This window comes from Artemia franciscana, chromosome 8 (genome assembly GCF_032884065.1).
Source record: "Artemia franciscana chromosome 8, ASM3288406v1, whole genome shotgun sequence".
NCBI classification, from domain to species: domain Eukaryota; kingdom Metazoa; phylum Arthropoda; class Branchiopoda; order Anostraca; family Artemiidae; genus Artemia; species Artemia franciscana.
Window position 1 is genome coordinate 22,841,596 of NC_088870.1, and position 26,227 is coordinate 22,867,822.

At 35.1% G+C, this 26,227-nt stretch overlaps 1 protein-coding gene across 5 annotated transcripts in view; it reads left to right on the plus strand.

Moving 5' to 3' along the window:
* LOC136030147 (uncharacterized) overlaps nt 1–24,910 on the plus strand; it is a 57,646-nt gene extending 32,736 nt beyond the window's left edge. For 3 of the 5 annotated variants that reach the window (XM_065708848.1, XM_065708852.1, XM_065708849.1), the window contains 3 exons: nt 3,471–4,122; nt 14,754–14,937; nt 24,524–24,699. In XM_065708848.1, coding sequence (XP_065564920.1) covers nt 3,471–4,122; nt 14,754–14,937; nt 24,524–24,594 — 907 coding nt within the window. In that variant the 3' untranslated portion in view covers nt 24,595–24,699. Of the gene's footprint in view, nt 1–3,470; nt 4,123–14,753; nt 14,963–24,523 lie in introns of all 5 variants that reach the window. The other 2 variants (XM_065708850.1, XM_065708851.1) reach the window with 2 other exon arrangements.
* Nucleotides 24,911–26,227: the final 1,317 nt, after the last annotated feature.

Here is a 26,227-nt window from a genome sequence, read left to right on the forward strand (position 1 = left end):
CCTTCGTCTCCTATTGGTCTGCTGGTCACTGCTGTACTTTTGTACTCAATCCGAATGATTTGGAGGGGATTAAGCTCTAGAGTAAAGTGATCGGTACACCAGGTACTGGTTCACTGTAGAACTCATGTAAATTAGAAGAAATAAGGTCTAACATAGTATCCCCTTTAGTGATTGGCTTTTTGACCAGTTGCTTAAGACCAAGTGCTCTGTTGATTTGCTCAAGTTTCAGTTTATTGGCATCACCTATCCTAAATATTCTGTAATTAGGGTATTTACTAGTTACATAATTAGCACTTAATTGCGTTTTTTCTAGAAATAGCTGGTTATTGACATTCTGGCCTGATGAATAATAAAATGAACAAACAGTGACTCCAGCGAATTTGCGTGGAAGCCATTTAGGGTGCAAAAAAACCCGAATCAACTCATTATACTTATTTAAACACAGGACTTCTATTAATCTCGCTTTAATTTTATTATGCGAGTAAATCATAACCCCACCTCCCTTTTTACCCAGAGGATGGTCATCTGGGCGAGGCTTAACAAAAATATTATAATCTACAATTTCTGTTAATTAAGAATTCTGTCGGCGCGCTTCAATAACAACTACGACTGAAGCTTTAACTATATTAATCAAACTCTCTAACTCACACACTTTATCCATACTCAAACTTTCTGCGTTGTTGTAAAAAAAAAGTTGGAAAATTAAAATCATCTCAACAATACTCTGACAGCATTGTCGTACAGTTTACCTTAACAGTAGCAGTGAAAGGTTCTGTTTTCGAAACTGACTCTAGGCTCCTATCCATGTATTCATCCAGGGTAAATGTTCCGAAGGGGTTCCGAATTAGGTAAGTGACTGAAAAGGCTGCTCTGATTAGCTGATACTCACTGGGAGTGCTATCTGGGGCTGTAAACGAGACTGAAGCGGAGGAAGTGAGTTGGGTGGAGAGGGAAGGGGGGAATATATGTGAGGGAATTAGGGAGGGTGTGTAAAAATCCGGCCTTTGGTAAGCGGGAGAAGTTGGACTCGTCCGACAGAGATCCAGAGGAACTGAGTTGTAATGATCTTGGTACAGGGGGCTACGAACTGAAATCTTGCTCGAAAGGGATGGGACCTCTCTCTAAAATCAATCCCCGCTTTTTGTCTAATTCTTTGTACTACCATCGTATCCTTGCGAAGGTTTATCTCATGGCCTAGAGAGAATCCTACTAAAGGATTTTGGGGTGAAAACATGATACTTGTCACAACCGAAACAACGACCCCATATAAAACCAGAAAAAACTGAAACATGGCCAAACAAGAACGAACTCTTATTGCAAGAATGCATTAGAAAATATTCACAAAACTGGAGCCGATTCCATGTTCTTCCGTGGTTACATTTTGCAAGTAAAATATCCTTGCAAACTGATTTCGTTTTCTTATTTTCAATTGCACGCTGATCACCTTTTTTTCCAGCTAATTTTCCCATTTCCTCCACTTTCATTTGCCACAAGTTTCTCATAAACAGTTTCTATATCTTCATAAGATTTTGTAGTAAACTTATTAGTCTTTAAAACAGAAGTGTCCTTATCCTCTTTCAAATTCAGCTTACAACTAAAAGCCGTTAAATTATTCCTGTATTCGGGGGCTTGATTCTCTACCATAGTAAAAGAGGATTTGTTTGTGGGATTTTTGTGTTCATGAATAATTTATGTAATTTCAACATTATTAAATTAACCTTTCCGGTCAATATCATTGCTAATCACTGGGTTTTTCACAGGTTCAAACGTACTTGACCTCTCAAATGAATTTACGAAGGGTAATATACCGTTTTCTGAATTTTTGATTTTCGCTTGATTGACTTCATTATTTTTTTTTATATTTGTTTTGAGTTGCAAAAAGGGCTTCGGAAATAACGATCGAAATGTAGCTTAATAAATCTTCAAGTCTGTCTGTTAATGGCTTAAGAATTTTGAGATTTGTCTGGCAAGAAAAATACTTAACACAGGTATTTGGATACGTCAAATTTTCACTGGCAGCATATGAAAAAGGTTTTGTCTGAACTGATGCCTCACGTGAGCATGTACGCAATTTTTTAATGGTGGTGTTGAGTATTGGATGGGTTGACGGAAGAAAAGGTCTTACCCTCAGTGTGAGAAGAAACTTCGAGGGGGGACATCTCTTCTTGTTGTAAATAGGGAGAGGCTGGAATCAACTTCTGCAAAGAGGGGAGCACCGGCAATTCAAGCTCTTTTTAGATATTAAGCATCATAGCTCTTAAATTAGGAGAATGAAGGGTACGTGGTGAAGATAAAAAAGGTGAATTGAAAGAATTTATCCGATTGATTGGCATTTTCTTAGAGAAGCAGTCAGGACAACACCAACTCTCACTCCAATTAGCTGTATCAATTCTGGCACACTTTTTCACTCCTGCATGAAACGAGAAATTGTACCCTCAATATTTCACAGAGTTTCAAAAGTCTTTCTGCTTACATTCAGGACAAACTAGTTTTTCTCAAACCATTGTTTTTAAGAGGTTAATTGCCCGGCTGAAGAACTTAACTCAACAACAAGACTAGATCCTCACACGCTGGATCCTAGATGAAGACCGAACGTTACTTAGATGATGACTTTGTTACTTGTATACTACCAATATTTACTTCCGAAGCTTCCAAAACTATTCATTTAATATACACAAATTTGGTTAAGTGGATATCCAAGTTATTTCTGTACTTGAGAGATCCATCATTTGTTTTCAAATCAATTAGTAAAAATTTGTGATACTTTTTGCCGCGTTAACGTAGTTGATAAATTTTTGATCAAGTTGATCAAGTCAGATGCATGATTTTGTCGGATTCTATCTATTTCTTTTGGATTACAAAACTTGAAAATGCAAAATAGTTAATATTTAATCGTATAATCTTAGTTGTATCAAAATAGCCCAGAGAAATATAAATTATTGATGCATTTTGTTTTTTACCTCTCACGAATAAATATTCAACTTTTTCTGATCTTTTCTGTTACAAAATCGTCAAAGATAAGTAAAGTTTAAATCTTGGGATCTTGGTCATCTAAATTAATGATATCACTTTCATCATTACTCGCAAAAAAAAGATCCATTTAAGATTTTATTCCAAGACATTTATGTTAATCATTTCATCGTTATATTTATCTTCTTCTAGATCTTTAGCATACAGATAATTTTTTTAAGTATAGGTAATCATAAATCAAGTTCAAGAGTAAATTGGTTTAACCACATCCAAACCTACCACAAATCAATAGTCAAAACGTCTCTCTCTCTCTCTTTCTCTCTCTCTCTCTCTCTCTCTCTCTCTCTCTCTCTCTCTATATATATATATATATATATATATATATATATATATATATATATATATATATATATATATATATATATATATATATATATATATGTATATATACATCAAAATGTATCTATACATTCCAAATATGAACCGACATTTTTTTATAGACTAACCTTGACTTGCAACAACCAAATACACGGATGCCCTGCCATTGTAGCACAGGAAGAACTCGAGACACATCTTTTGGAATGTAGCTTCGATCCTAAGAGACTTGTTAGTTGTAACTCTGGATGTGGAATTACAATAAGCTTTGGTGAGCTTGCAAACCATAATTGTGTGCAAAGTTTAAGGCTCGAGATGAAAGAGACTTCCGAAATTCTCTTTGGACTGATAGATGCCGAAACAGAAAATAAAAACAAAATGTCAGAGATAGAATCAAAATTGGCAGGGTTCCAGTTAGAAATTGGTGACAAAATGTCAAATCTAGTTGAAAAACTGGGAAGCGGTATTAATACTAATCTAGTTAAAAGATTGGAAAGAGTCGAAAAAGAAACTGAAGACAAAATGTCGAAGATGCATAATATTAATGCTAATCTAGTTAAAGAATTGGAAAGAGTCAAAAAAGCAAATAAAGATGAAATGTCAAAGATACTTGGTATTAATGCTAATCTAGTCAAAAAATTGGAAAGAGTCGAAAAAGGAAATGAAGACAAAATGTTAATGATTGAATCGAAATTGGAATTACTTCAGGCGGAAATGGCAAAAATTCGAATATCCAAGTCTAATTCATTTCATGTAGAGAGTGCTACACTAAAACAGGTAAAGACAAATTTTGAAAAATATTTAATATTGATCTTGGAGAAGAAACCTTAGTTGTTTTACTTTCTTCAGTTCCTATTTTAATAACAACTTTGCGATTGTCCACTTTTTTAGTTCCTCGCAAATTATGCAGCAATTGCGTTTTCAATATCTGTTCAATATATATGAAAAGGTTTGTCCCCTCGTTAATACCTCGCTCTTCACACTAAATCTTAAGTTTTGTCCCAATTCTTTAAGAATGACCCCTGAATAAGAAAGGCCGTAGAATAAATAGTTGAAATTACTAAAAATAATTTAGCATAAAGAGCGAAGTATTTATCTCCTCCTAAATACCTCGCTCTTTATGCTAAAGTATTTTTAGAACCCTTCATATGTGTAATAATCTCTGTTCGTTTTAAGTTTTAATGCTTCTCCTTACTTTCAATTGAAAAAAAAAACTTTTTCATGTTTATATTCTCATTGTTTTTTTTTTAATATTAATGCTAGAAACTCCTGCGCCCTTTTTTATTGAATTTCTCTTCCCCAATGAAATGTTCCTCCATGGAAAGATCCTCCCATATAGCCCCCTCCCCTAAACCCCACACTCAAACCAAAAAAAAATCCCCCTGAAAACGTCAGTACACTTCCCAATAACCATTACTGTATGTAAACATTGGTCAAAGTTTGTAACTTGCAACCCCTCGCCCAGGGACTGTGGGGGGTAAGTTATCCCCAAAGACATAGTTAGTATGGTTTTCGACTATGCGGAACAAAATGGATATTTCAAAACTTTGGTCCGTTGACTTTGGGAAAAAATGAGGGTGGGAGGGGGCCTAGGCGCCCTCCAATTTTTTAGTCACTTAAAAAGGGCACTAGAACTTTTCATTTCCGTTAGAATTAGCCCTCTTGAAACACTCTAGGACCACTTGAACGAAACGATGACCCCTGGAAAAAAAAAACAAATAAACACGCACCTGTGATTTGTCTTCTGGCAAAGAATAAGAAATCCTACATTTTTGTAGACTGGATCTTGAAATTTTTTCTATAGGGTTTTCTGATATGCTGAATGCGATGGTGTGATTTTCATTAAGATCCTATGACCTTTAGAGGGTGTTTCCCCCTATTTTCCAAAATAAGGCAAATTTTCTCAGGCTCCTAACTTTTGATGACAAAGACTAAATTTGATGAAACTTATATTTTTAAAATCAGCATAAAAATATGATTCTTTTGATATATCTTTTAGCATTGAAATTTCGTTTTTTACAGTTTCGTTTACTTCTGAGCCGGGTCGCTCCTTACTACAGTTCGTTGCCACGAACTGTTTGATGAACCTAAGAAACTATATAATCAACGAGTTGTCTAATCTCCTCATACACCTGCGCCCTCGGTGCAAAGATAGAAAAATAATAAAAGACTGTAAAAAAACACACGAAAATACATAAAGCAAACTATAATTAAAAGTTAAAATAGAGGAATCAGAGAAATAGAGAATTACGAAAAGAGAAATCACCAATGCAACAGCACAAACACACTAAAAAAAAGAGAGAAATAATATAGAAAGCTATTATTAAATAGACTAACTATACTATAAAAACTATAAACTAAAACTATACTAACTATATAAAAACTATACTAACTATAAAATAATATAGAGAGCTTCTATAAAAAAATATAGAAGCTACTATTGTGACCCTGTGACTGCTACTATTGTTGATGGTTACTGGAACAATTTGATACTGCAAGGGGGAGGGGGTAAACGGCCTGATGAATTCTCAAGACAGATATGACTTGTAGAGGGAACTAAAATATCTGATATTTTGCGAATTTCCGCATAGGAGGAAACAGGCTGGGTCCCTCCAACATCGTTACTACCTTAAAGTAGAGAATGCTAAAAATCTCTTAGATTTTTTTTGGAACAATTGAGAAGCTAAAAAGTCATCAATGGCTTCTAAACTTTGGAATTTATTTTTAGCGGGGATAAAATAACTGTTAAATCCTTTAGTTTGAATTCGTTTGAAGTGGCAGTGTCACATAAGAATTTAATAGATGGAATATCTGATAAATCACCCTTACAGATATTGAATTTTTATATGATACTGCTGCTGCAAAAGAATTCCAACTTTAGAATTTACCAGACACTACTGAAACAAAGAAAACACTTGAACAAGTATCTGTAACTAAAAATTTGTTTATCAATGTTATCTTTAGCTGTTTTTCTTGTCAAGGATATCAAACAAAAGGATCTTTGAGAATCACCAAAATATTGCTAATCAACAGTGATTAGTTTCATTGAAGTCACTCAAAGCCAGGATGCTCGTAGAAGAGATTGCTTACGGAATTAAACAAAGGTTCATATGAATAATCAATGACAAAGAACATGGAAAGCTATACATTGCTAATAGCGGTTCAGCCAATAGTAGAAAATGTTTTAATATTGATACTTTTTGGGCTCTAAATTTTTTGGGACACATTCTGTAGTTAAATCATATTAGGTAATGCAAATTACACTATTTTATGATCTAACAAGGGTTAATTAAAATATTGATTCTTGAACAGATAATCAAAAATGAAATTTAGCAAAGTTATGAAATTTGACACTGCTTCACCGGTTTGTAATTTTGAGTCATAATTTTGAAAACAAATCCGATTTGTCCAGATATGTGTCTCTTCCGTCATTTTATTATATTCTGTCCAACTGTGTTGTCAATTATTTTTCTCCTTAATTAAATCGTGACATATTGATTTAAGTAATTCATCTGACTTTTATGAGGCATGTGGGACACCTTTTTGTTTTGTGTTAATCTTGGTAAGAATCTCCCTAGGTTGCAACTCTTTTGAGTGTCATTTGGAAATTATCTTTGAAATATTAGAAAATTAGCAGGGTGCCTAAACAAAAAAAAACAAACAAATAAACACTCACCCGTGATTTGTCTTCTGGCAAAAAATACGAAATCCCTCATTTTCGTAGACTGGACCTAAAGACAGAGGAAGATTTATTACAAGTGAATTAATTATAAACCTCTTTTTTTTTTGGGGGGGGGGGGGGTAAGTGAGCCAGAAAATAATTGAACTCCTGTAGCTGAACTTTCTGAACCCTCGGCGGTTCAAGTGCAACTGAACCGCCATTTAGCTGAACCCCATTTAACTGAATTCTCGTGCAACTCAACTAGCGCATGACCAATAGGGTTTTTCGGGGTCTGATATACGGATATATTGGTACCGCACCCATACGGATATAATTTGCCGTTAAATTTAACTCTGAAAAATAACTTTATCAAAGTTTAAACATCCTCATCTCATATTCATACTCACATGTTTGCACCTGATTTATTACACACCAAAGAACGGCCTCGATAATTCACTTTGAATTCTAACAATTAGGCCTTTTACAAGAATTGTTTGATTTTCTTTACCTTTTCTGATCAGTTGCTTCTGAGCACATAAAAGAAATGGCGGATATTTGCAGAAATTGAAAATAAGAAACAGATTAGTCAATGAAGCCAGTTAAATTTCATAAGCACCAATACTTGAAAATCTGATTGACAGAAGTGTAAGATACTTATTGAAATTGATTATTCAAGTCCTAATTTCAATCGCACAAGTTTGAATTTCAATCATTCACATAATAATGTGAAAACCAATTCTACTTTCGGATGAAATGGTCTCCTACTAACTAATCCATGCTAGGCATACTGGATACAAGGTTGCAGCTAGAGTATTAAGTATGAAGGAGAGATTTAAAAATTGTATAAAAAAAATCGTCCAGTATGGCGAGAAATGTGGACACATAAGCTAAATTTCCTATGTATATAGGTAAATTTTCCAAGGTGTTATTCACGTGGTGGTGACACATTGGGACCTTCCCCCACCTTAAAATGCTTCCTCTCCCTCAACTGTTCCCTTGACTGGATATCATGGCTTTAACCGATTGAACGTTGGATCGTTCACCCCCATAAGTACACAATCACCAAACAAATGTATGGTGTATTATATTCTTTATAGTTGTTGTGTACGTTGTGGTATAAGATGTATGGACTTGAAGTCTACTCATATTTAGAATATTACTGCCCTAGGTATGTATTGACAAGTATTGACAACAAACGTAGAAATGTGACTCATCTCTGCTGCTCTCTCCTCCATCGTGAGACTTAACTGGTGGCTTCACCCCCAGTAACTGAATAAGTAAAATTACATAAGGAAATCTGGTGACATCTTCTGAATAAGTTATGCGTAAGAAACTATATATCATCTTATAACCGATATTTCTTTCCCGATATCCGATAATGACAATGACCCTCATATCGGTTGGTCATATATCGGTTGGGCATTAAACTCAATAACCGTTACCACTTTTTCAGTGTTCTACAAAGTCGAGCAATAAAATGGGGCAAAAAAAAAGTTAAAATCGTTACATGCTCTGCCTTGTTCAAACTGTTTGTTTTAAAGTCTTGTAATAAATACCTGTCAAGATCATTCATGAAAAGCTCTGTTTTGTTGTCGTAAAAAAAGATAATCGGACATCACAAACCACTGAATCAAAATTTCTTTTTTATGTCTCTTAATGGGGGTCCCTTTCTTCTTGTTTACACACTGTGATGTTTTTATCATTTCCTTTTTTTGTTATTTCCACTTTGTGGTATTTTTGTGGCTCGAAGTTTGCTTGTGTTTGATTTGAAAAGGCTGATTACCTGCTGTAGCAGAAAGGTAAGAGACAAGATTTTTCCGTTTTGTATCCATCTTTTGACATGAATTTTTTCATATGATCAGGCCTTTCCTGATCGTTGACTAATAAGGATCCTTGTTGAAAAGCTCTGGATTTTGTGAATTTAGATTTCAAACAGTTCCTGGTAACGAACTGTAGTAAGAAGCGACCCGGCTCAATAGTAACCAAAACTCTAAAAAATGGAATTTTGATACCAATAGCTACATCAAAAGAATCGCATTTTAATGCTGGTCTTAAATATATAAGTTTCATCAAGTTTAGTCTTACCCATCAAAAGTTACGAGCCTGAGAAAATTTATGTTATTTTAGAAAATAGGGGGAAACGCCCCCTAAAAGTCATAGCATCTTAACGAATATCACACCATCAGATTCAGCGTATCAGATAACCCTACTGTAGAAGTTTCGAGCTCCTATCTACAAAAATGTGGAATTTTGCATTTTTTGCCAGAAGGCAGATCACGGATGCGTGTTTATTTGTTTTTTTTCCCCAGGGGTGATCGTATCGACCCAGTTGTCCTAGAATGTTGCAAGAGGGCTCATTCTAACGGAAATGAAAAGTTCTAGTGTCCTCTTTAAGTGACCAAAAAAATTGGAGGGCACCTAGGCCCCCTCCCACGCTAATTATTTTCCCAACGTCAACGGATCAAAATTCTGAGATAGCCATTTTATTCAGCTAGTCGAAAAACCTTATAACTATGTCTTTGGGGACGACTTACTCCCCCACAGTCCCCGTGGGAGGGGCAACAATTTACAAACTTTGACCTGTGCTTACATATAGTAATGGTTATTGGGAAGTATACAGGCGTTTTCAGGAGGATTTTTTTGGTTTGGGGGAGGGGTTGAGAAGAGGGGGATATGCTGGGGGAACTTTCCTTCGAGAATTTGTAATGGGAGAAGAAAATTTCCATGAAGGGAGAGCAGGATTTACTAGCATTATTTAAAAAAAAAAGAACAATTAAAAATAAAAGTGAAAAAGCTTTTTCAGCTGGAAGTAAGGAACAGCAATAAAACTTAAAACAAACAGAAATTATTACCCATTTGAGGGGCTCACCTCCTTCTAATATCTCGCTCTTTATGCTAAAGTATTTTCGGTAATTTCAACTACTTATTCTACGGCTTTTGTGATTCAGGGGGTCATTCTTAATGAATTGGGATAAAATTTAAGCTTTAGTGTAAAGAGCGAGGTACTGACGATGGGGCGAATCCCCTCATATATGTAATAAAAACATGAGAATACAAAAGTTCTTTACGTAAGCTAATTTATAAGTTACGTAAATCTTTTACCAATAAAAAGATTCGTAAAAAATTAAAAGTTCTAGTTGCCTTTTTAATTAACCAAAAAATCGGGGGGCAACTAGGCTTCGTTCCCCGCTCTGATTTTCTCAAAATCATTCGATCAAAATTATGAGAAAGCCATTGAGCCAAAAAAAAATATGCAAATTTCGTTTTGATTATTGCTCTGCGGAGAGCCAAAATCAAAACATGCATTGATTCAAAAACGTTCAGAAATTAAATAAAAAAACAAGTTTTTTCAACTGAAAGTAAGGAGTGACATCAAAACTTAAAACCCACAGAAATTACCTCGTATATGAAAGAGGCTGCTTCTTCATCAACGCCCCGGTCTTTACGCTAAAGTTTTTTACTGTTTTAGAAAGAAGAATTGAGAGAAAGAGTCAAACTTTAGCGTAAAGAGCGGGGCTTTGATGAGGAAGCAGTCTCTTTCATATACGAAGTAATTTCTGTGCGTTTTAAGTTTTGATGTCACTCCTTACTTTCAGTTGAAAAAACTTGTTTTTTTATTTAATTAAAGAAAGGGTTGACGATTTCATACACATTTTAGGACTTGTGTTCTGATTTTTGGCTGCCGGGACACAAGTTCTTACACATACTCTAAATTTTTCAAGCGGATGACTGAAAAAAATAAGTTTTTCACCCTTCCCTTGGGAGATTCCCGCCCCAAAAATTCGCTCCATATGAAATCCCCCCCTGGGAAAAAGTCACTGAAAATCTTCCCCTCGTAAAAATCTACGTGGAAATTTCCCACCGGAAAATTCTCACGCGCACAAAATTGAGCAACCAAAGAAAAAGTACAAGATGGGTAGCTCAAAATGTCGCTCACCCACTCATTAAAATTTACGGGAATGAGAAGTTTCCTCATTTCAAAAAGAAAAAGCCTGAAAAGCATGTTTCGCCACTACAAGAATTAAGTTGCTATCAACTAAAAATTTTGAGAATGTCAATTGATTTAAAACTCAAATTGGCAAATTATTAACGTGGACCATTATCTAAATGCTATATTTAGCCCAGTAGATAATTTTTAATATTTTTAAATAATTTAAATAATATTTTTATATAATTAATTATTTTTAATTTAAAATTTTATATTTAAAATTATTTTTAAATAATTTAATTATTTTAACTAATTTTAAGATAATTTTTCGTTAAAATATGCTTGGTGATGGATTTTAGCCCATCAGGTACTTGAAATGAGGGGTGTTGGGTTATTTCTTAGGCTGGGTATGGGGGGGGGGGTGCCTTATGTCTGAACGAACCTATTTCGTTGTATTCCCCATGAGCCCTTGGAAAAACATGGAAAACTTTCTAGAGGGGAAAGGAGTTGCTCTACCACCTCTATTCATTTCAATTAAGCCTTGATAACGGTGCTGTTGGGGGATGCTTCCGTTTTTACTACACAAGACATTTCCTATATTTATTTTAAAGCATCATTTAACTAAACTGGTTTGCCTTATATTTCTTTAAAATGGTTTGAAATTATGTGTAAGTGCTCAGTAGAAAATAGATTTTTGAAATGATTTACGGAGTAGGCTAACATTGAAACTTAAAACACAGAAAACATTCAATATATGTGGGGGGCTATCCCCTTCTAAAAACCTCACTCTTCATGCTTATGTTGGACTTTTTGTCAAAATTCTTTAAAAGTGATTGCTTTCAGCAACGTTTTCTGGTGAACAGATGTAAGCATTAACTAGATTTTATGGGAGATTTTTAGGGGACTGACCAAAACGAGATGTATAGTTGTTGCTACAATTTTCGCAAATAGCGACATTAAAACTTAAAACAAACAAAAATTACTCCGTATATGAAAGGGGCTTTTTCTCCTCAACGGCTTTCCTCACTCTTTACGCTAAAGTTTTTTACTGTTTTAAAATGTAGAGTTAAGAGAAAGAGTCAAACTTTAGTGTAAAGAGCGGGGTGTTGAGGAGGAAAAGCCCCTTTCATGTACGGAGTCATTTTTGTTCGTTTTAAGTTTTAATGTCGCTCCTTACTTTCATTTAAAAAAACTTGTTTTTTTGTTTAAGATCTAGTTAAAGCGATGAAGAAAACTGATAACTTTGTTTTTGACCGAGTTGCCACCCCTAAGAAAGAATTGACTAGGGAGTAAATTACTTGGACTTCCGCTAGGCCTTAAAAGAGCACTGGAGCTTTTTTATTTCCAATGGATGGCACTTCTTTTGAAGTTTCTACGACAGCTAGTTCTATATGAAGTTTCTTGGAAAAAAGTACAAATTTAAGTATATCGTAGGCAGCGCTATTACGCTGCCTATGTTAGGGGTTCATATTGATCTGCCAACGTAATTGTGTACAAATATTCTGTTATGTCTTAAGCTAACTTTTCTGATTTCAGTTGTAGACCTGGTGATTTTAAATATAGGTTTCTACCATTTTAAGGAACGTTCAAGTTCTGATATGATGTTACCTTTAGTTCCTGATTGACAGCTTGTTCAATCAACCCTGGTTTTTTACGATCTTTAGAACTCCCAAATATAATTATAGGCTACCGCCGGTGCTAGGGAAAGGTTGGTTGGACATATGGGTATACTTTCAATCTTAGAACAACTTTGATTCTATTGGTTTTATCGTGCTTAGACTGGAAAACATGGAAAACAAGATGTTTCGTTCTAGCTTTACCAAGTTAATTTTTAAATATTTGATTTTAGGGGCTCTTGGTTCTTCAGTCAACATGACATAGTTTACATAAAAATTACTTAAAAATCGCCAGTCTGGTACTGTGTGAGTTTTTCTTCAAGGATGAAAGGAAATTATAGGAGAGGGGAGAGCAAATAGCAGGTGAGGTACTATTTGGGGGTCTGTTTGTCTAACTACCGCTTGTCCCAAGTTTCCACTGTCCATAGATTAAGAATATAGGTATATTCAGAATATCGATAGATAGAAAGGGAACTCCTTGATGAAAGTGAAGCACCTTATGGCTGATTTTCCACAAATTGTTAAAAAATAAGTGCTAAACTGAAAGGTGTTTGTAATAAGAAAGCCGTAGCTTAACAATTTGGTTATAAAATTATTTATGTTATCAAGAATTTCACTAATTTTTCTTGCAACAAGGACTTGACAAACTTCTAGAAGGAAATTGGTTTAAAATAAACACGTAAATAAAACTCAGCAAAAAGGGGTTTGAAACTCTTAGTTTCTTCTCCCCAATTACCCTTCATTACACTGATTCATGTTATTATAATTTTCTGTTTTTGGCTTGTCAATCTAGTCGAAACCCGTTATTTCGAATTTAGGGTATTGTTTACTGCGTAGACTAACAATATGGTTTTAAGTTAATTCAAATTTAAGTGTTTTTTTATGCTGTTTTGTATTAACGCTATCACCGTCGTCTCTTTTTTTCTAGAATAGGAAATGATTTATCCTTCTGTCAAATACATCTAGTAAAAGCAAAATTTTATTTCCGTAACAAAAAAAAATTCAAAACAAATTTTAGTTTATTTTAGTTCTCAGTTCAGGATCGCTTACTTATTATGTATCTGCAAAAATGTTTATGGTGTCTGAGCAATAATTAAAATTTTTTAACTCAAACCAGAAAATTATGTTAAAGAAGGAACTGTTGTCCAAAGTTTATATTAAAAGACAATCATCAGAAGAACAAACCATTGCAAAAATTGGACTTAGTTACCTGCCTGATTCTTTGAGGCCGGCAGTCGACATGACTGGTAATATATTATGAAAGGGTCCAACAGTTTGTATTAAAAAAAGAAAGTAAGACCTAAGTACTAGCCAGGCTTAAATTTGAAAAATGAAAAAAAACTCGGACAACATTTTAAAACTTTTAAAATTTTAAAAGTTTGAAGGTGAAGGACGTGGATGAACCGGGTCCAAAAATTTTATAACCTGAACTGTCAAAAAAGGCAGTTTACGTGATGAACCAGGTGGGTGCAATGTGCAAAGATTACAATCCATTTTTAGAATACATTAGACAAAATTTAATACCCCTGCCAGGAAGTTCTAAATTCACTCTGGTCGAAGCCCTTTTCCAAACTTTCCATGACCACTCGTTCTACATGATGAGACCGTGGACAAAAAAAAATAATCATAGGAGACACATCTTTCGACTGTGTGAACAGTATCGCGTTGAGTCCTGCTTCTGAAATCTCAAGAAATGGAGTGTGCACAAAGGTGCTTGTCGATAAGCGTTCTCCAATTATAGTCCCTAAATTATCTCTGAACAACTTAGATTGAAGAGACGAAATATGTCTATATTTATGAAGATTAGAGGCCCCTCCTCCAGCTTTTGCCATTAAAGCTGCAAGAATAAAGGAATCCTCGTATTCAAACACACGAGCAATTTTGGGGTTATTTTCTAGATGGTTTCAAACTCCTTCGCTTAATTGATTTCATGTGCTAGATGAGAAGAAAATTAATAAATATAGCCAACTTGTACGGCCTCGGCCTCTACTAAATAGATGGTGTCACTTTTATTGAATGAAAAACGAAAATAAAAGAACGGGGGATAACAGTTTATTCCTGTTTAATGGTGTGTTCTTGGAATATTCTTGAGGACTGGTATTTTTTTTTTAACCTAGTTTCAGCGTGTTTAGTCAGTGACGTGTTGAATAGACCCTTTCAAGTTTATGGAGGCCGCGAAGAGCTTTCAAAGTTTTTTTTGTAGCAACCGGAAGAACCATTGATGAGTAATCCTGAAAATGAACCTCCTGCCATAGATAATTGGAGTGACAAGCCGGAAAGCCCGAAGGAAGAATCTAACGCGTGGAAGACCAAAGACAGACCCAGAGAACGTGGTAGATTCAGGGGAGGTCGTGGAAGAGGAAGAGGGCGTGATGGATTCCGTGATGGTAAGTCACGGAATCGTGATAGAGTGTATAAAAATTTGTATTATCTGGTTAATGCGCAGAATTTGATATGGATTACTGTCTTTAATGAGTTTTCTTTCTTCTTTTTGAAGAAATAAGGATGTACCTAGTTGTATTGAGTGACCTAAGTCATAAAATGCTCAATGATTTAAAAATCAAGAACTGGGGGAGATAAGATAGCCAAACTTACTTTAGTTTTTATTGCTGATTTCAAATAATGAACTTATCACGATTGTTAAAAGAGTAAGTTTTATTTTTAAAAAATATGTTCGTGTTTTTTTATTGTTGGGGCAAATACCATTAGTCATTTGATATATGTCAGTTGGCAAGATCAGGTGGAAATTTGGTTGTCCTAGTCCTCATATAAATCAGTCTTCTCAATCCCCCGGGAGTTCTAGACTCAATTATTTCGCCGTTTCGGTAAAATAAAACTAATGTGGCTCAAATCATATTCTACGAGCTTGGAATCATGGGTGCCAGAAATTCGAAAAAAAAACACTTTTTATTTTAAACCTTGGTTGTAAAACATCGAAAAATCCTTACCCCCTACTACATTTTTTTGGTGAAGCTGCACTTCTACTTGGGATACGATTAAAAAGTAGATACCATATTACAAGGTTTGACTATTTAGCGTAATATTTATATTTCTCCATAACTGGCTCATAGTCAAGCTTTTAGAAGTTGTCTTCTTTCAAGGTCAGCTAATATATAACTGAGGTAAGACCCTAGTACTTTGTCATTACCTTATCCTTGGCAGATATTCTGATTTGAAAGTCTTTCCTATACATACAACAGGCTAATCATTGACAATAGGTTTATATAGTTGGGATTGGCCGATAGCTAGGACTAGACTATTTGGGATTGGCTAGTAGTGAGGATTAGACCTGACTGACTATTTGGGATTGTCTGATAGTTAGGATTAGTTTACTGAGGACTGGCTGATAGTTAGGATTAGATTACTTAGGATTGGCTGATAGTTACAACTAGACTATTCGGAATTGGCTGATAGTTAAGACAGGCTATTTAGGTTGGGCTGATAGTTATGACTAGACTAGTTGGCATTGGCTAATGGTTAGGGCTGGACTACTTGGGATTGGCTTATAGTTTAGACTAAACTATTTGCGATTGGCTGATAGTTAGGACGAGACTATTTGGGATTGGCTGACTGCAAATTGGAAAACTTCTGGTTTTTCAACATTTCACTGAAGATTAACTCTTTCTGTTATTTTGATATGTTATTCTAAGATATTCTCCAAGATAGGCTCAAGCTTTAAACATGTCTCCAACAATAGGCTCGATTGTTTTCTCTCAGTATATTCGAAATTTTGAGTGTTGTGTATGGTTAAAATATTTAAGCTAATCACATAGTATAAAGTTAACAAACATTTTGACAAATCTAGTATGAAAACAGTCCACTTTATAGGTACTCAACGCAGATTGTACAATGACTTAATTGTTGAAGTGGAGATCAGCTGTCCAACTACTGGGTATCTTACCCTATAAATTATTCTATCCAATTTCTAGTCATAGAATTCCTAGTTCAAGCCATTTCAGTGTCGTTTCAAATTACAGAGTAGGCAGTTTACCGTACTTCATAATCAATCTGATAATCTCCGAATGCCGATAAAATTTGTTGATTTTGTGATCTACTCGGGATATCATCAGCTAGTCTGAGTGTTTTTAAGAATAGTGGTGGTTCTAGGCCTGGGCAGCTGTCCCCCCCCCCACAGTTTTGCTGAAATTTAGCCTTAAGTTCTTTTTTTTATATACTCATGTTGTTTATCTTGTCCCCCTCCCTCTGCACATTATAAAGCCTCAAACCACTACTGTTTAAGAGCCTTACATAACTCAAGAGTGGCTCATACATTTTCAGTTTATGATAAAAAACCAAAAGTAACTGCTGAAGTAAGAAAGCAGCTTGTTGACTTTTCTTGTGATAACAAATTTTAACTGAAGATGTGAATCTCACTAGGGGAATTGAGACACAATTATCAGTTATAGTTTTTATATTTGGGAAGAGCGTTGGATGGTAAATCGAATTGTATGTTTGTATTTCAGTTAGCGAATTTAATAAAGAATTGACAGGTTTACAGCCAAAAGTGCCAAAACCAAAAAATGATTTAAAAAAAAAGAATCACTTTCAAGCACTCTGGTGTGAGAAAAACTATTCTGTCTGATCCCTGTGAGAGCCCCTAAATATGAAATACGTTGACAAAAAAAAATTATCAGCCAAAGAAACAGAAAATAAATTGTGAACATGTAAAATGCTTTCAAATTTCTTCATGTAAAATGTCCCTTTTTAGGACTTCTTTGACACTAAATGTGTGCAATAAGTTTATTGCATTTTAATAATTTTAATTGTCAACTTAACACTTTTTAATTGTGAGTTTCATTTACTTTTCCTTATATTTAAGTCTTCAGACAAAAAGTGTTCTCACAAAACCTTCCAAAGCTTGATTTGACTTAGCTTAAACTGTGTAAAATTATAGTTTTTTGGCTTCTTGCTATCTTGGAAACCAGTTGAGCTGGGTGAATGAAAATGTAAAAAATCAATCCAGGGTCATAAGCATATTGTGGGTAGGTATTGTCAAGTTTTTACGTCTACCCTTGTCTTTAGTTTTCAATCCCTTTTTCATTGGCTTTGATTTTTGAAAATGCAGTTCCTGCTATTTCAGTGGAATTTAAAGGATATCTTTTCTTCTCAATTTAAAAATTTATGTACAAATATCTAAAACTTATAAGTCAGGAGGTAGGAAGCTAAGAACACTTGAGCAGAAAATCCCTTGTACCTCATTTGAGCAGTAAATCTATTTTGCAGGGTTTCATTTGCAAACTGTTTAGGTCATCAGAGGTCTCTCCCCTCGGGAGGGGGGAACCAAAGGATCAAGGTGCTTCAAAATATCTTCCCCAGAGATTCCTTGAGAATCCCTTATGTGGGATGATCTTTCCATAGAGCAATTTTAGCATGGGGAAAGGGGATTTTCCATAAAGATTTCTCAGCATTATTCAAAAAATTATAAAAAACATATTTTTTCAACTGAAATAAGGAGCATCATTAAAACTTAATACGAACAAAAATTATTATGTATGTGAGAGCACAATTATTACGTATATAAGGCCTTGATGCATCTCTGACAGATTCGTTCACCTAACTCAACTACTTTTTTAGCTAACAAAGAGCTCCTGAACTAGAATTTTACCAAACCATTGAAACGTCAAATCTGAAATTAATTTTGAGGCATTGCAATATAAAACGGAAAATGTGAATAAAGCAAGAAGTAAGGCCCCTGATGGATTTCTGTAAATATGTGCTTAATTGAATTGTGTTCATTTTCATAAACATAGAGTTAAGTGGGGTTGTACTTGCTTGAAGTTGAGTTGAATAGCGGCTTGAACTGGAGTGGATTGAGTTAAGTTGCGTATAAATTGAAAGAGTCTTGAACTGAAAGGGGTTTGAAAGCTGCACGAACGTTGAGTTCAACGGGTTAATTTAGACCCAAATCCTTAATTAGACTCAGATGAATTTTACTTACAGTTACAGAAGCAAATAGACAGGGTACCAGGTAGAGAAATGGTCTTTCCTAGGAGATTTTAACGCCCAGGCTGGTAGAAATAGGGATAGATGGTATCCTACCTACATAAATTTGGTGTAGGAAAAGAAAAACGTTATGGGTATAGACTTTTGCAATTTTGTAGGGTATAACAACCTAGTTATAACCAATACGGTGTTTAGTCACAAAATGGGCCATAAGTTGAATTGGTATTCACGTGATGGTAAGACAGCAAACCTTATTGATTACATTATTGTAAATCGAAGACTAGCAGGATCAATACAAGATACGAGGGTGTATAGGAGTGCTGTTATTGATGTTAAAAGTAAAGATCACGATCTAGTAGTGTCTAAGGTTAATTTAAAGCTGAAATTTCGCAGGGGAAACTACCTCCCTGAAAGTTATGATGTTGGTAGATTCCAGGATGAAATTTTGAGAAAACTTTCCAGGAACAGCTGAATACTAAGCTTGAGAGTTTAAATTTCGACAATGTGGAAGATGGATGGATTAATTTCAGAAAAACAATTTGTGAAGTTGCTGATGGTGTCTTAGGGAAGAGTGCTAGGACTGCAACTAGGAATATTAGTGAAAAAGCTTTAGGTTTAATGCAGAGTAGAAGTGGTTTGCATACGAATTATCTGAGTGATAGGTTGTATGAAAACAAAAGGAATGTAAAGAAAATGGAGACAGCATTAAAATATGAACTAAAGAGAAATGAAGTGGAGGCCCTGGATAAAATTGCTGAGGATCTGGAAGATGCAACTAGACGGCACAATAGTAAAATATTATATAGGCACGTTATTAAATTGAAAGGGAGTGGTCAATCCGGACTAGTCCCAGTTAAAGATAGAAATGGGGCCACAATTAGTGATAAGGAAAAAGTTAAAGAAAGATGGGTGGAACAGTTTGAGAATGTGCTAAACCGAGATACAGGTGCAGGAAAATATATTGATGAAAATGAAAAAGTTTGTGATACCTTGGATGTGAAGGAAGATTTGTTTAGTGAGGAAGAATTAGCGACAGTATTAAAAGGATTAAAAAATAATAAGGCTCCAGTGGCTGATAGTGTGATAAATGAGTTTCTTAAATATTGTGGCTCTGAAATTAGGAATAAGCTACTGAAGATTATGAATATGACCTTAAAAAGGGGAAGTACCTAATGATTTTAGGAAAACATTACACCACTGTATAAGAAAGGTGACAAGAGTGAGTGTCGTAATTATTGAGGCATTAGCCTGGTCTCTGTAGGTAAGAAATTACTTAGTAATATGATACTTTGTAGACTGAGAGATGCTGTGGACAAAGTTTTAAGGGAAGAACAGTGCGGTTTTAGAAAAGGTAGAGGATGTGTCAACTAAGTTTTCACTCTTAGGTTAATACTTGAGAAGTCTCTTTGATGTCAAACACCTTCGGTCGTTAGTATTATCAATTATGAGCGAGCTTTCGATTCTGTTGATAGAAAAGTGTTAGCAAAGGTCTTATCCTTACATTGCATAACAGGAAAATACATTAAAGTGATTTGTGCTATGCACGAGAATAATACTGTTGCGGTTAAAGTAGGAAATGAGGCTAGTTAAGCAGCATTAACTGGTTTTGTATTGAACCAGAAATTAAGCAGGGATTATGTTCTATCCCCTTTATATGGATTTTTTTGATGAACTTCGTCTTAAGGAGCACAGGAAAATGATTTAAGCATATTAGATGAATGTATGAGCAAAATACACGAATTTTACAGGTTTTGCGAGTTCAGGGTGCTAGAATAGGCCTGAAAATTAATATGAAGAATACTAAGTCACTAAAGCTTGGAATAAGTGAAGATGAAAAGGTGACGTTGGGTAACGAAAAGATTGATCAGGTTGGTAGCTTCACTTACCTTGGTATTATTATTAGTAAAGACGGTAGGAGCAGTGAAGATGTAAAAAGTAGAATAGCTAAGGCTCAGACTGTTTTTTCACAGTTAAAAAAAAGGAAGAATAGAAAGATAAGTCTGCAAACCAAGATTAGAATAGTGGAAGCTACAGTGATGACAGTGGTCAAATTTGGCTCTGAAGCATGGGCGCTCCGAAAAGCAGATGAAAAACTTACTAGATGTTTTCCAGAGAAATTGTCTATAGATTGTTCTGGGTACCAGTCTGACTGATCGAATTTTAAACAATAAGTTGTACGAAAATTGTGGTTCAATCCCGCTTTTTAGGGCTATAATGAAAGAAAGGTTGATTTGGCTAGGCCACGTTCTGCGGATGAAGGATGACAGATTGCCGAAGATTGTCCTTTTTGGCCAACCGTCTGGGACTACACGGAACGCAGGTTGTCCTTGTGTGGGTTTGGAGGATGTCATAAATAAAGATTTAAAGGAAATGGGAACTTCATGGGGAGGGGTTAAAGAAGGAGGCCTTTAATAGATTAGGTCGGAGGAAGAGCGTGCGTGGCTGTGTTGGCCTCAGGCGGCTTGGTACTGTAGTGAGTTATTAGTGGTAGTAGTAGCGAACCCAGTGGAAGCTGAACATTGCTTAACCCGGCAGTGTTGTGTTGTGAAGTCGTGCGTAATATCGATTCTATCCAACGCAATACCTGTGAAACTTGTACGATTGTTCGAACTTTTGTATTTCCATTTGAAAATCTATGTATTTGGTTTATTCTACACATCTCGCCAGTTGATTCTTTTAGTTACAAAAAGCTTATTGGAATTGAAAGTTAGGAGAAACATCAATACTTCTTAAAATATGAGATACATGTCTTCACACGAGGGGGCTGCAAGCCTCCTAAACATCCACTTTTATCTTTAAATGTAACCATTGCTTTACTGAAAGTGTTTTAGAATGCAATAAATACAACCAGTTGTAGTTTTAAATGTTTTATTTGCCGATTACCTTCCACAACATCTAAACTGAAAGTATTTTGTTAGACAAATACACATAAATAAGCCTCAAATAATCTCAGTCTACAGTTATGCAGAAAAAAAAAAATCATATTTCCCTGCCCTTTTGTTAAAGAGTATTCATGCTTGAAACACTGAGGGTGGTAAAAATCCGAGTTTAGCTTGAAAATTCTGTGTAAGAAAAAGATAGTCACCCTCATAAATATGATAATATTTTCCTATATTAGTTTTATTGCTTGTTTACTTTCATTTTTAGCAGAAACTCTGCCTGAAGGTGGGCGTGTTCCTTCCAATGCTTCCCATAGTCGAAAGCTTGTATCTTGGCTGATATATAGGCCTAGATTATTTGGGACTGGCTGGTAATTGTGACTAGACTATTTGGGATTGGCTGATTGGACTGGCAGATTGTTAGCTTTGCTATTGGTGTAATAAGACATTTGACCCTCGTATGACGTTACTTCAATGGCGTTTTGACTTAATTCCAGAGGCGCCATTTGGGCAAAATCTTGGGTTGGGCATGAACTGAATCTTGCCCCCCCCCCCTCTCGACTCACTTCGTGTCGCGTAAGAAAAAAATATTTTTCCTGGGTTTTGGCAGCACATCGATCGAATATTCTAAGTAAAAACGCATTTTCAGCACCTGTGTGTTGCTTGGAAATGTATTATAACCAAATGTGGAACTCAGCCACACTGACCTCTGAGATTAATTATAACATCAATGATCACAATCAACGAGGTTAAGTGATTAAACTGAAAGTGGAAAATTCAACCAGACTACATCAGCGAGAAACTTTCTTATTTAAGTAAACAATACGTCGGTGAAAGTAATTTTCAGTAGCATGCTGAGGGTTGTAGTCAAAATCTCGGTTTTCCTTCAGCAAAAATCTTTCAGATCAAATATATTTACAAAAAGAAAAACATAACAAGAAAAAAAATATTACAACACTCAAGGTAACAAGGGGAGCCACCGAGGTTTCATCTTTGCAAAATCGTCATCAAGCTGGTCGTAGTCCAATTTTATACTAAATCCTTCTCTGCAAACATCAAAAGGAGGTGATTGAGACAATCGTCTCCTGTTGTAGACCGCAGGTAGTATTTCATTATTTCCAGGTAAGAAAAAACGCTCATTGCTCGCTGTTGTCCCAGGAAGTGTAGCAGCAATACGAAGTACTTTAATTAATTCTGAGTAAGCCACTGGTAATGCCTGAAGATGGTTGACACTGTCTAGGAAGTTTTCCGGCTTTTTCTCCTCATCCAGCAATCAATACTTGGCAATACGAGCTTGAGATTCGAGAAGAATGTCGTCGATATCCAGCTGGCCGTAAAGAGCAGAGAAACGCTTGAGCAACTCTGTGTCCATTAAAAAGAAAATTATTTCCTTGCTATCCTCCAGTCGCTTTAATTACTTTGTTTTATAATTCAGCAACAACCCAGGAATGCTCAATGCCTACACCTTCTGAAATATCTAAATTACGTATTGATATAGTCATTGTTGTATTTTTTAGTTACAGGTCATAGGATAGCGTGTCAGCAATTTCTGTTGGATTAGAAATTTTGACATGAATTCAATTCCCCCTACATGTTTATCCTTTATAGGCTCCAAAATAACACGAAAGCATTGCTTTTTATAAGCATTTTCCTTTTCTTTTTCCTCACTTTCCTCGTCTTTTTCTATAAGTTTCGGTAAAAAACTTTTCTCCTTACTTATTCTCTTTTTTTTCATTACTTTTCCTTTTCTCATTTCCTCAATTATCGTTTTCTTTTTTCTTTACTTTTCGTCGTTACAGCGGTAGCTGCATTAGCAGCTACCGCAGTTACTTAGCAATAGTTACATTAGCAGTTACTATGGGAACAAGTCCCATAGTAACAAAAAAAAAAAAAAAACAGCCCAAAGCCACTAAAAATGGCTAAGACGGTCGTGATTTAATCCATATGTTTGCACCTGAAAACAGTGTATTAATATAACATAGTAATTTTTACCCGGAAAAAATCACTGTTGTTAACTTTTCTTTCTTTTTTTACTGAAAAAAAATCTGTGTTTAGGACTATATAAGGATTCTCTTATCATTTTATGTATCCGTATAGGATACATATATAAAGTTTTAGAGCTTTCGAGTGGAGATTTTGTGTAGGGTAACTTGTCCGGGGAAAAAAAATTTCCAGTGCCAGGAAATTCATCCAATACTAATCTTCTCCGTTTCACGGTAATCCCGTGGCATCAAAAAGGGTATTTTGTCTTGTCTGTTTTCAAGGTAAAGACCAAATTGCCTTCAAACTTATTTATCTTCCGCAAAAATGAGTGCTCGTAACATATTTTGTTCTATGCCGCGGATACAAGTAAACCTATGGTCTTCTCTGTAAGTGAGCATGAACAGAAATTGGTCCTTTTTTTTTTCTTCTTTTTTGACTGCCAATGGTTGAGATATGATAGAATCTGCCATTCAAGTTAATGAAATATGTTTACGTTTTCGTTATATGTCTGAAAAGGAAGATCGGTGTAAAACTAGCTTACTGTGGAAACTTTGTTGAATCTTAAATTTTGGTATCCTTTAACTACTTCATACCACTTTTCTTATCATCAGTCAATTTATTACCGTTCATTTTGCGACATATAATATGATTGTTTTTATTATTTCTCAATAAATACTAGAGCTCTAGTCACTAATAATGCGAAGTTCTTTAATGGTGGTATACTTTAATTGAATATTTAATATATAGATACAGTTATGTTAGTTATTTAATATAATGCGTTCTGAACCGCTTGCTTTCCATAATTCTCTGTTACAGTTTCTATAATTTTGTTACTAAAGTATTATTTTTACGTCATATTTAGGCATATTTCATTAGAATAACCTAACTTCACCCGTTGAGTGTGTTATGGATAATACGCAAGTACTGAAAATATTATAGTTTTTGCTATATCTCATGTTACTTTCTTTTCTTCTTTTTTATACTCCTTCCCTTTAAAAGTTCTTATGTACAAGTGTCAATGAGTAAGTGAGAAATCTACCGTAAAACCATATGTCTCTTAAATAAGCTCCCGTCTGTATATTTTTGCAACTTGTGGCAATTTGTTCTATTGTAATTGCAAAATAAATGATAATTTAAATCTTCTAACATGGTGCAATATTTTTTTCAGGCGGTCGTGACGAAAATCGTGGTGGAGAATCACGTGGTCGTGGTGGCTATGGCAACCCATGCCGTCCTTAGAATAAAATTTTTTGAAGTTGCAAAAATCGGACATTATCTTATTTTATTTCCGATTATTTTGTGTTTTGAATCAACAGTTTGTAATACATTTATGAGGCTTTGGTAGCTATCAGCATTTTTTTTCGACCAAGTAAACGGAAGTTTTATATTCTTAGAAAAAATAGGTACAGTGACTGCTCGATAACCTCCTTATTGGTGCCTCTATGTAACTTTTTTCTAGATCTCCTATAAATCCCGTAGCAGTACTATGGATTCGAAGGTTTGCTTTTTATCTTATTCGAGAGAAAAAAAAATGATTACAAAGCATACATTCAAAGACCTCTTCCTTTTCATTCCTTTACATGGACTCTTGTGTCGAGATGAAATAAAAAAATAAAACAAGTTTTTTCAACTGAAAGTAAGGAGCGACATTAAAACGGACAGAAATTACTTCGTACATGACAGGGGCTGCTTCCTCATCAACGCCCCGCTCTTTACGCTAAAGTTTGACTCTTTCTCTCAACTCTTCTTTTTAAAAAAGTAAAAAACTTTAGCGTAAAGAGTGGGGCCTTGATGAGGAAGCAGCCCCTTTCATATACTAACTAGTTTCTGTTCGTTTTGAGTTTTAATGTCGCTCCTCATTTTCAGTTGAAAAAACTTTTTTTTTGTTTTATTTCTGAAAGTTTTTGAATCAATGTATGTTTTGATTTTGGCTCTCCGCAGAGGAATAATTAAAACGAAATTTGCATATTTGTTTTTTTATCTAAATGGCTTTCTCATAATTTTGATCGAATGATTTTGAGAAAAAAAGAGCGGGGGAGGAAGCCTAGTTGCCCTACAAATTTGGTTAATTAAAAAGGCAACTAGAACTTTTAATTTTTTATGAACCTTTTTATTAGTTAAAGATATACGTAACTTATAAATTAGCTTAAGTAAAGAACTTTTTATTCTCATGTTTTTATTACATATATGAGAGGGTTTGCCCCCTCGTCAGTATCTCTCTCTTTACACTAAATCTTAAATTTTGTCCAAATTCATTAAGAATGACCCCTGAATCACAAAAGCCGTAGAATAAATAGTTGGCATTACTAAGAAAACTTCAGCGTAAAGAGCGAGGTATTAGGAGGAGGTGAGCCCCTCATAGGGGTAATAATTTTTGTTCATTTTCAGCTTTAATGCTGCTCCTTACTTCCAGCTGAAAAAACTTTTTCATATTTATTTTTTCAATGTTTTTTTTTAAAATAATGCTACTAATTCCTGCGCTCCCTTCACGAAATTTTCTTCCCCCATGACAAACTCCTCAATGGAAAGTTCCCCCAGCATATCCCCCTCTTCTCAACCCCTCCCCCGACCAAAAAATCCTCCTGAAAACGCCTGTACGCTTCCCAATAACCATTTCTATATATAAGCACTGGTCAAAGTTTGTAACTTGTAGCCCCTACCACGGGGACTGTGGGGGAGTAAGTCGTCTCCAAAGACATAGTTATAAGGTTTTTTGACTACACTGAATAAAATGGCTATCTCAGAATTTTGATCCATTGACTTCAGGAAAATAATTAACGTGGGAGGGGGGCTAGGTGCCCTCCAATTTTTTGGTCACTTAAAAAGGGCACTAGAACTTTTCATTTGCGTTAGAATGAGCCCTCTCGTAACA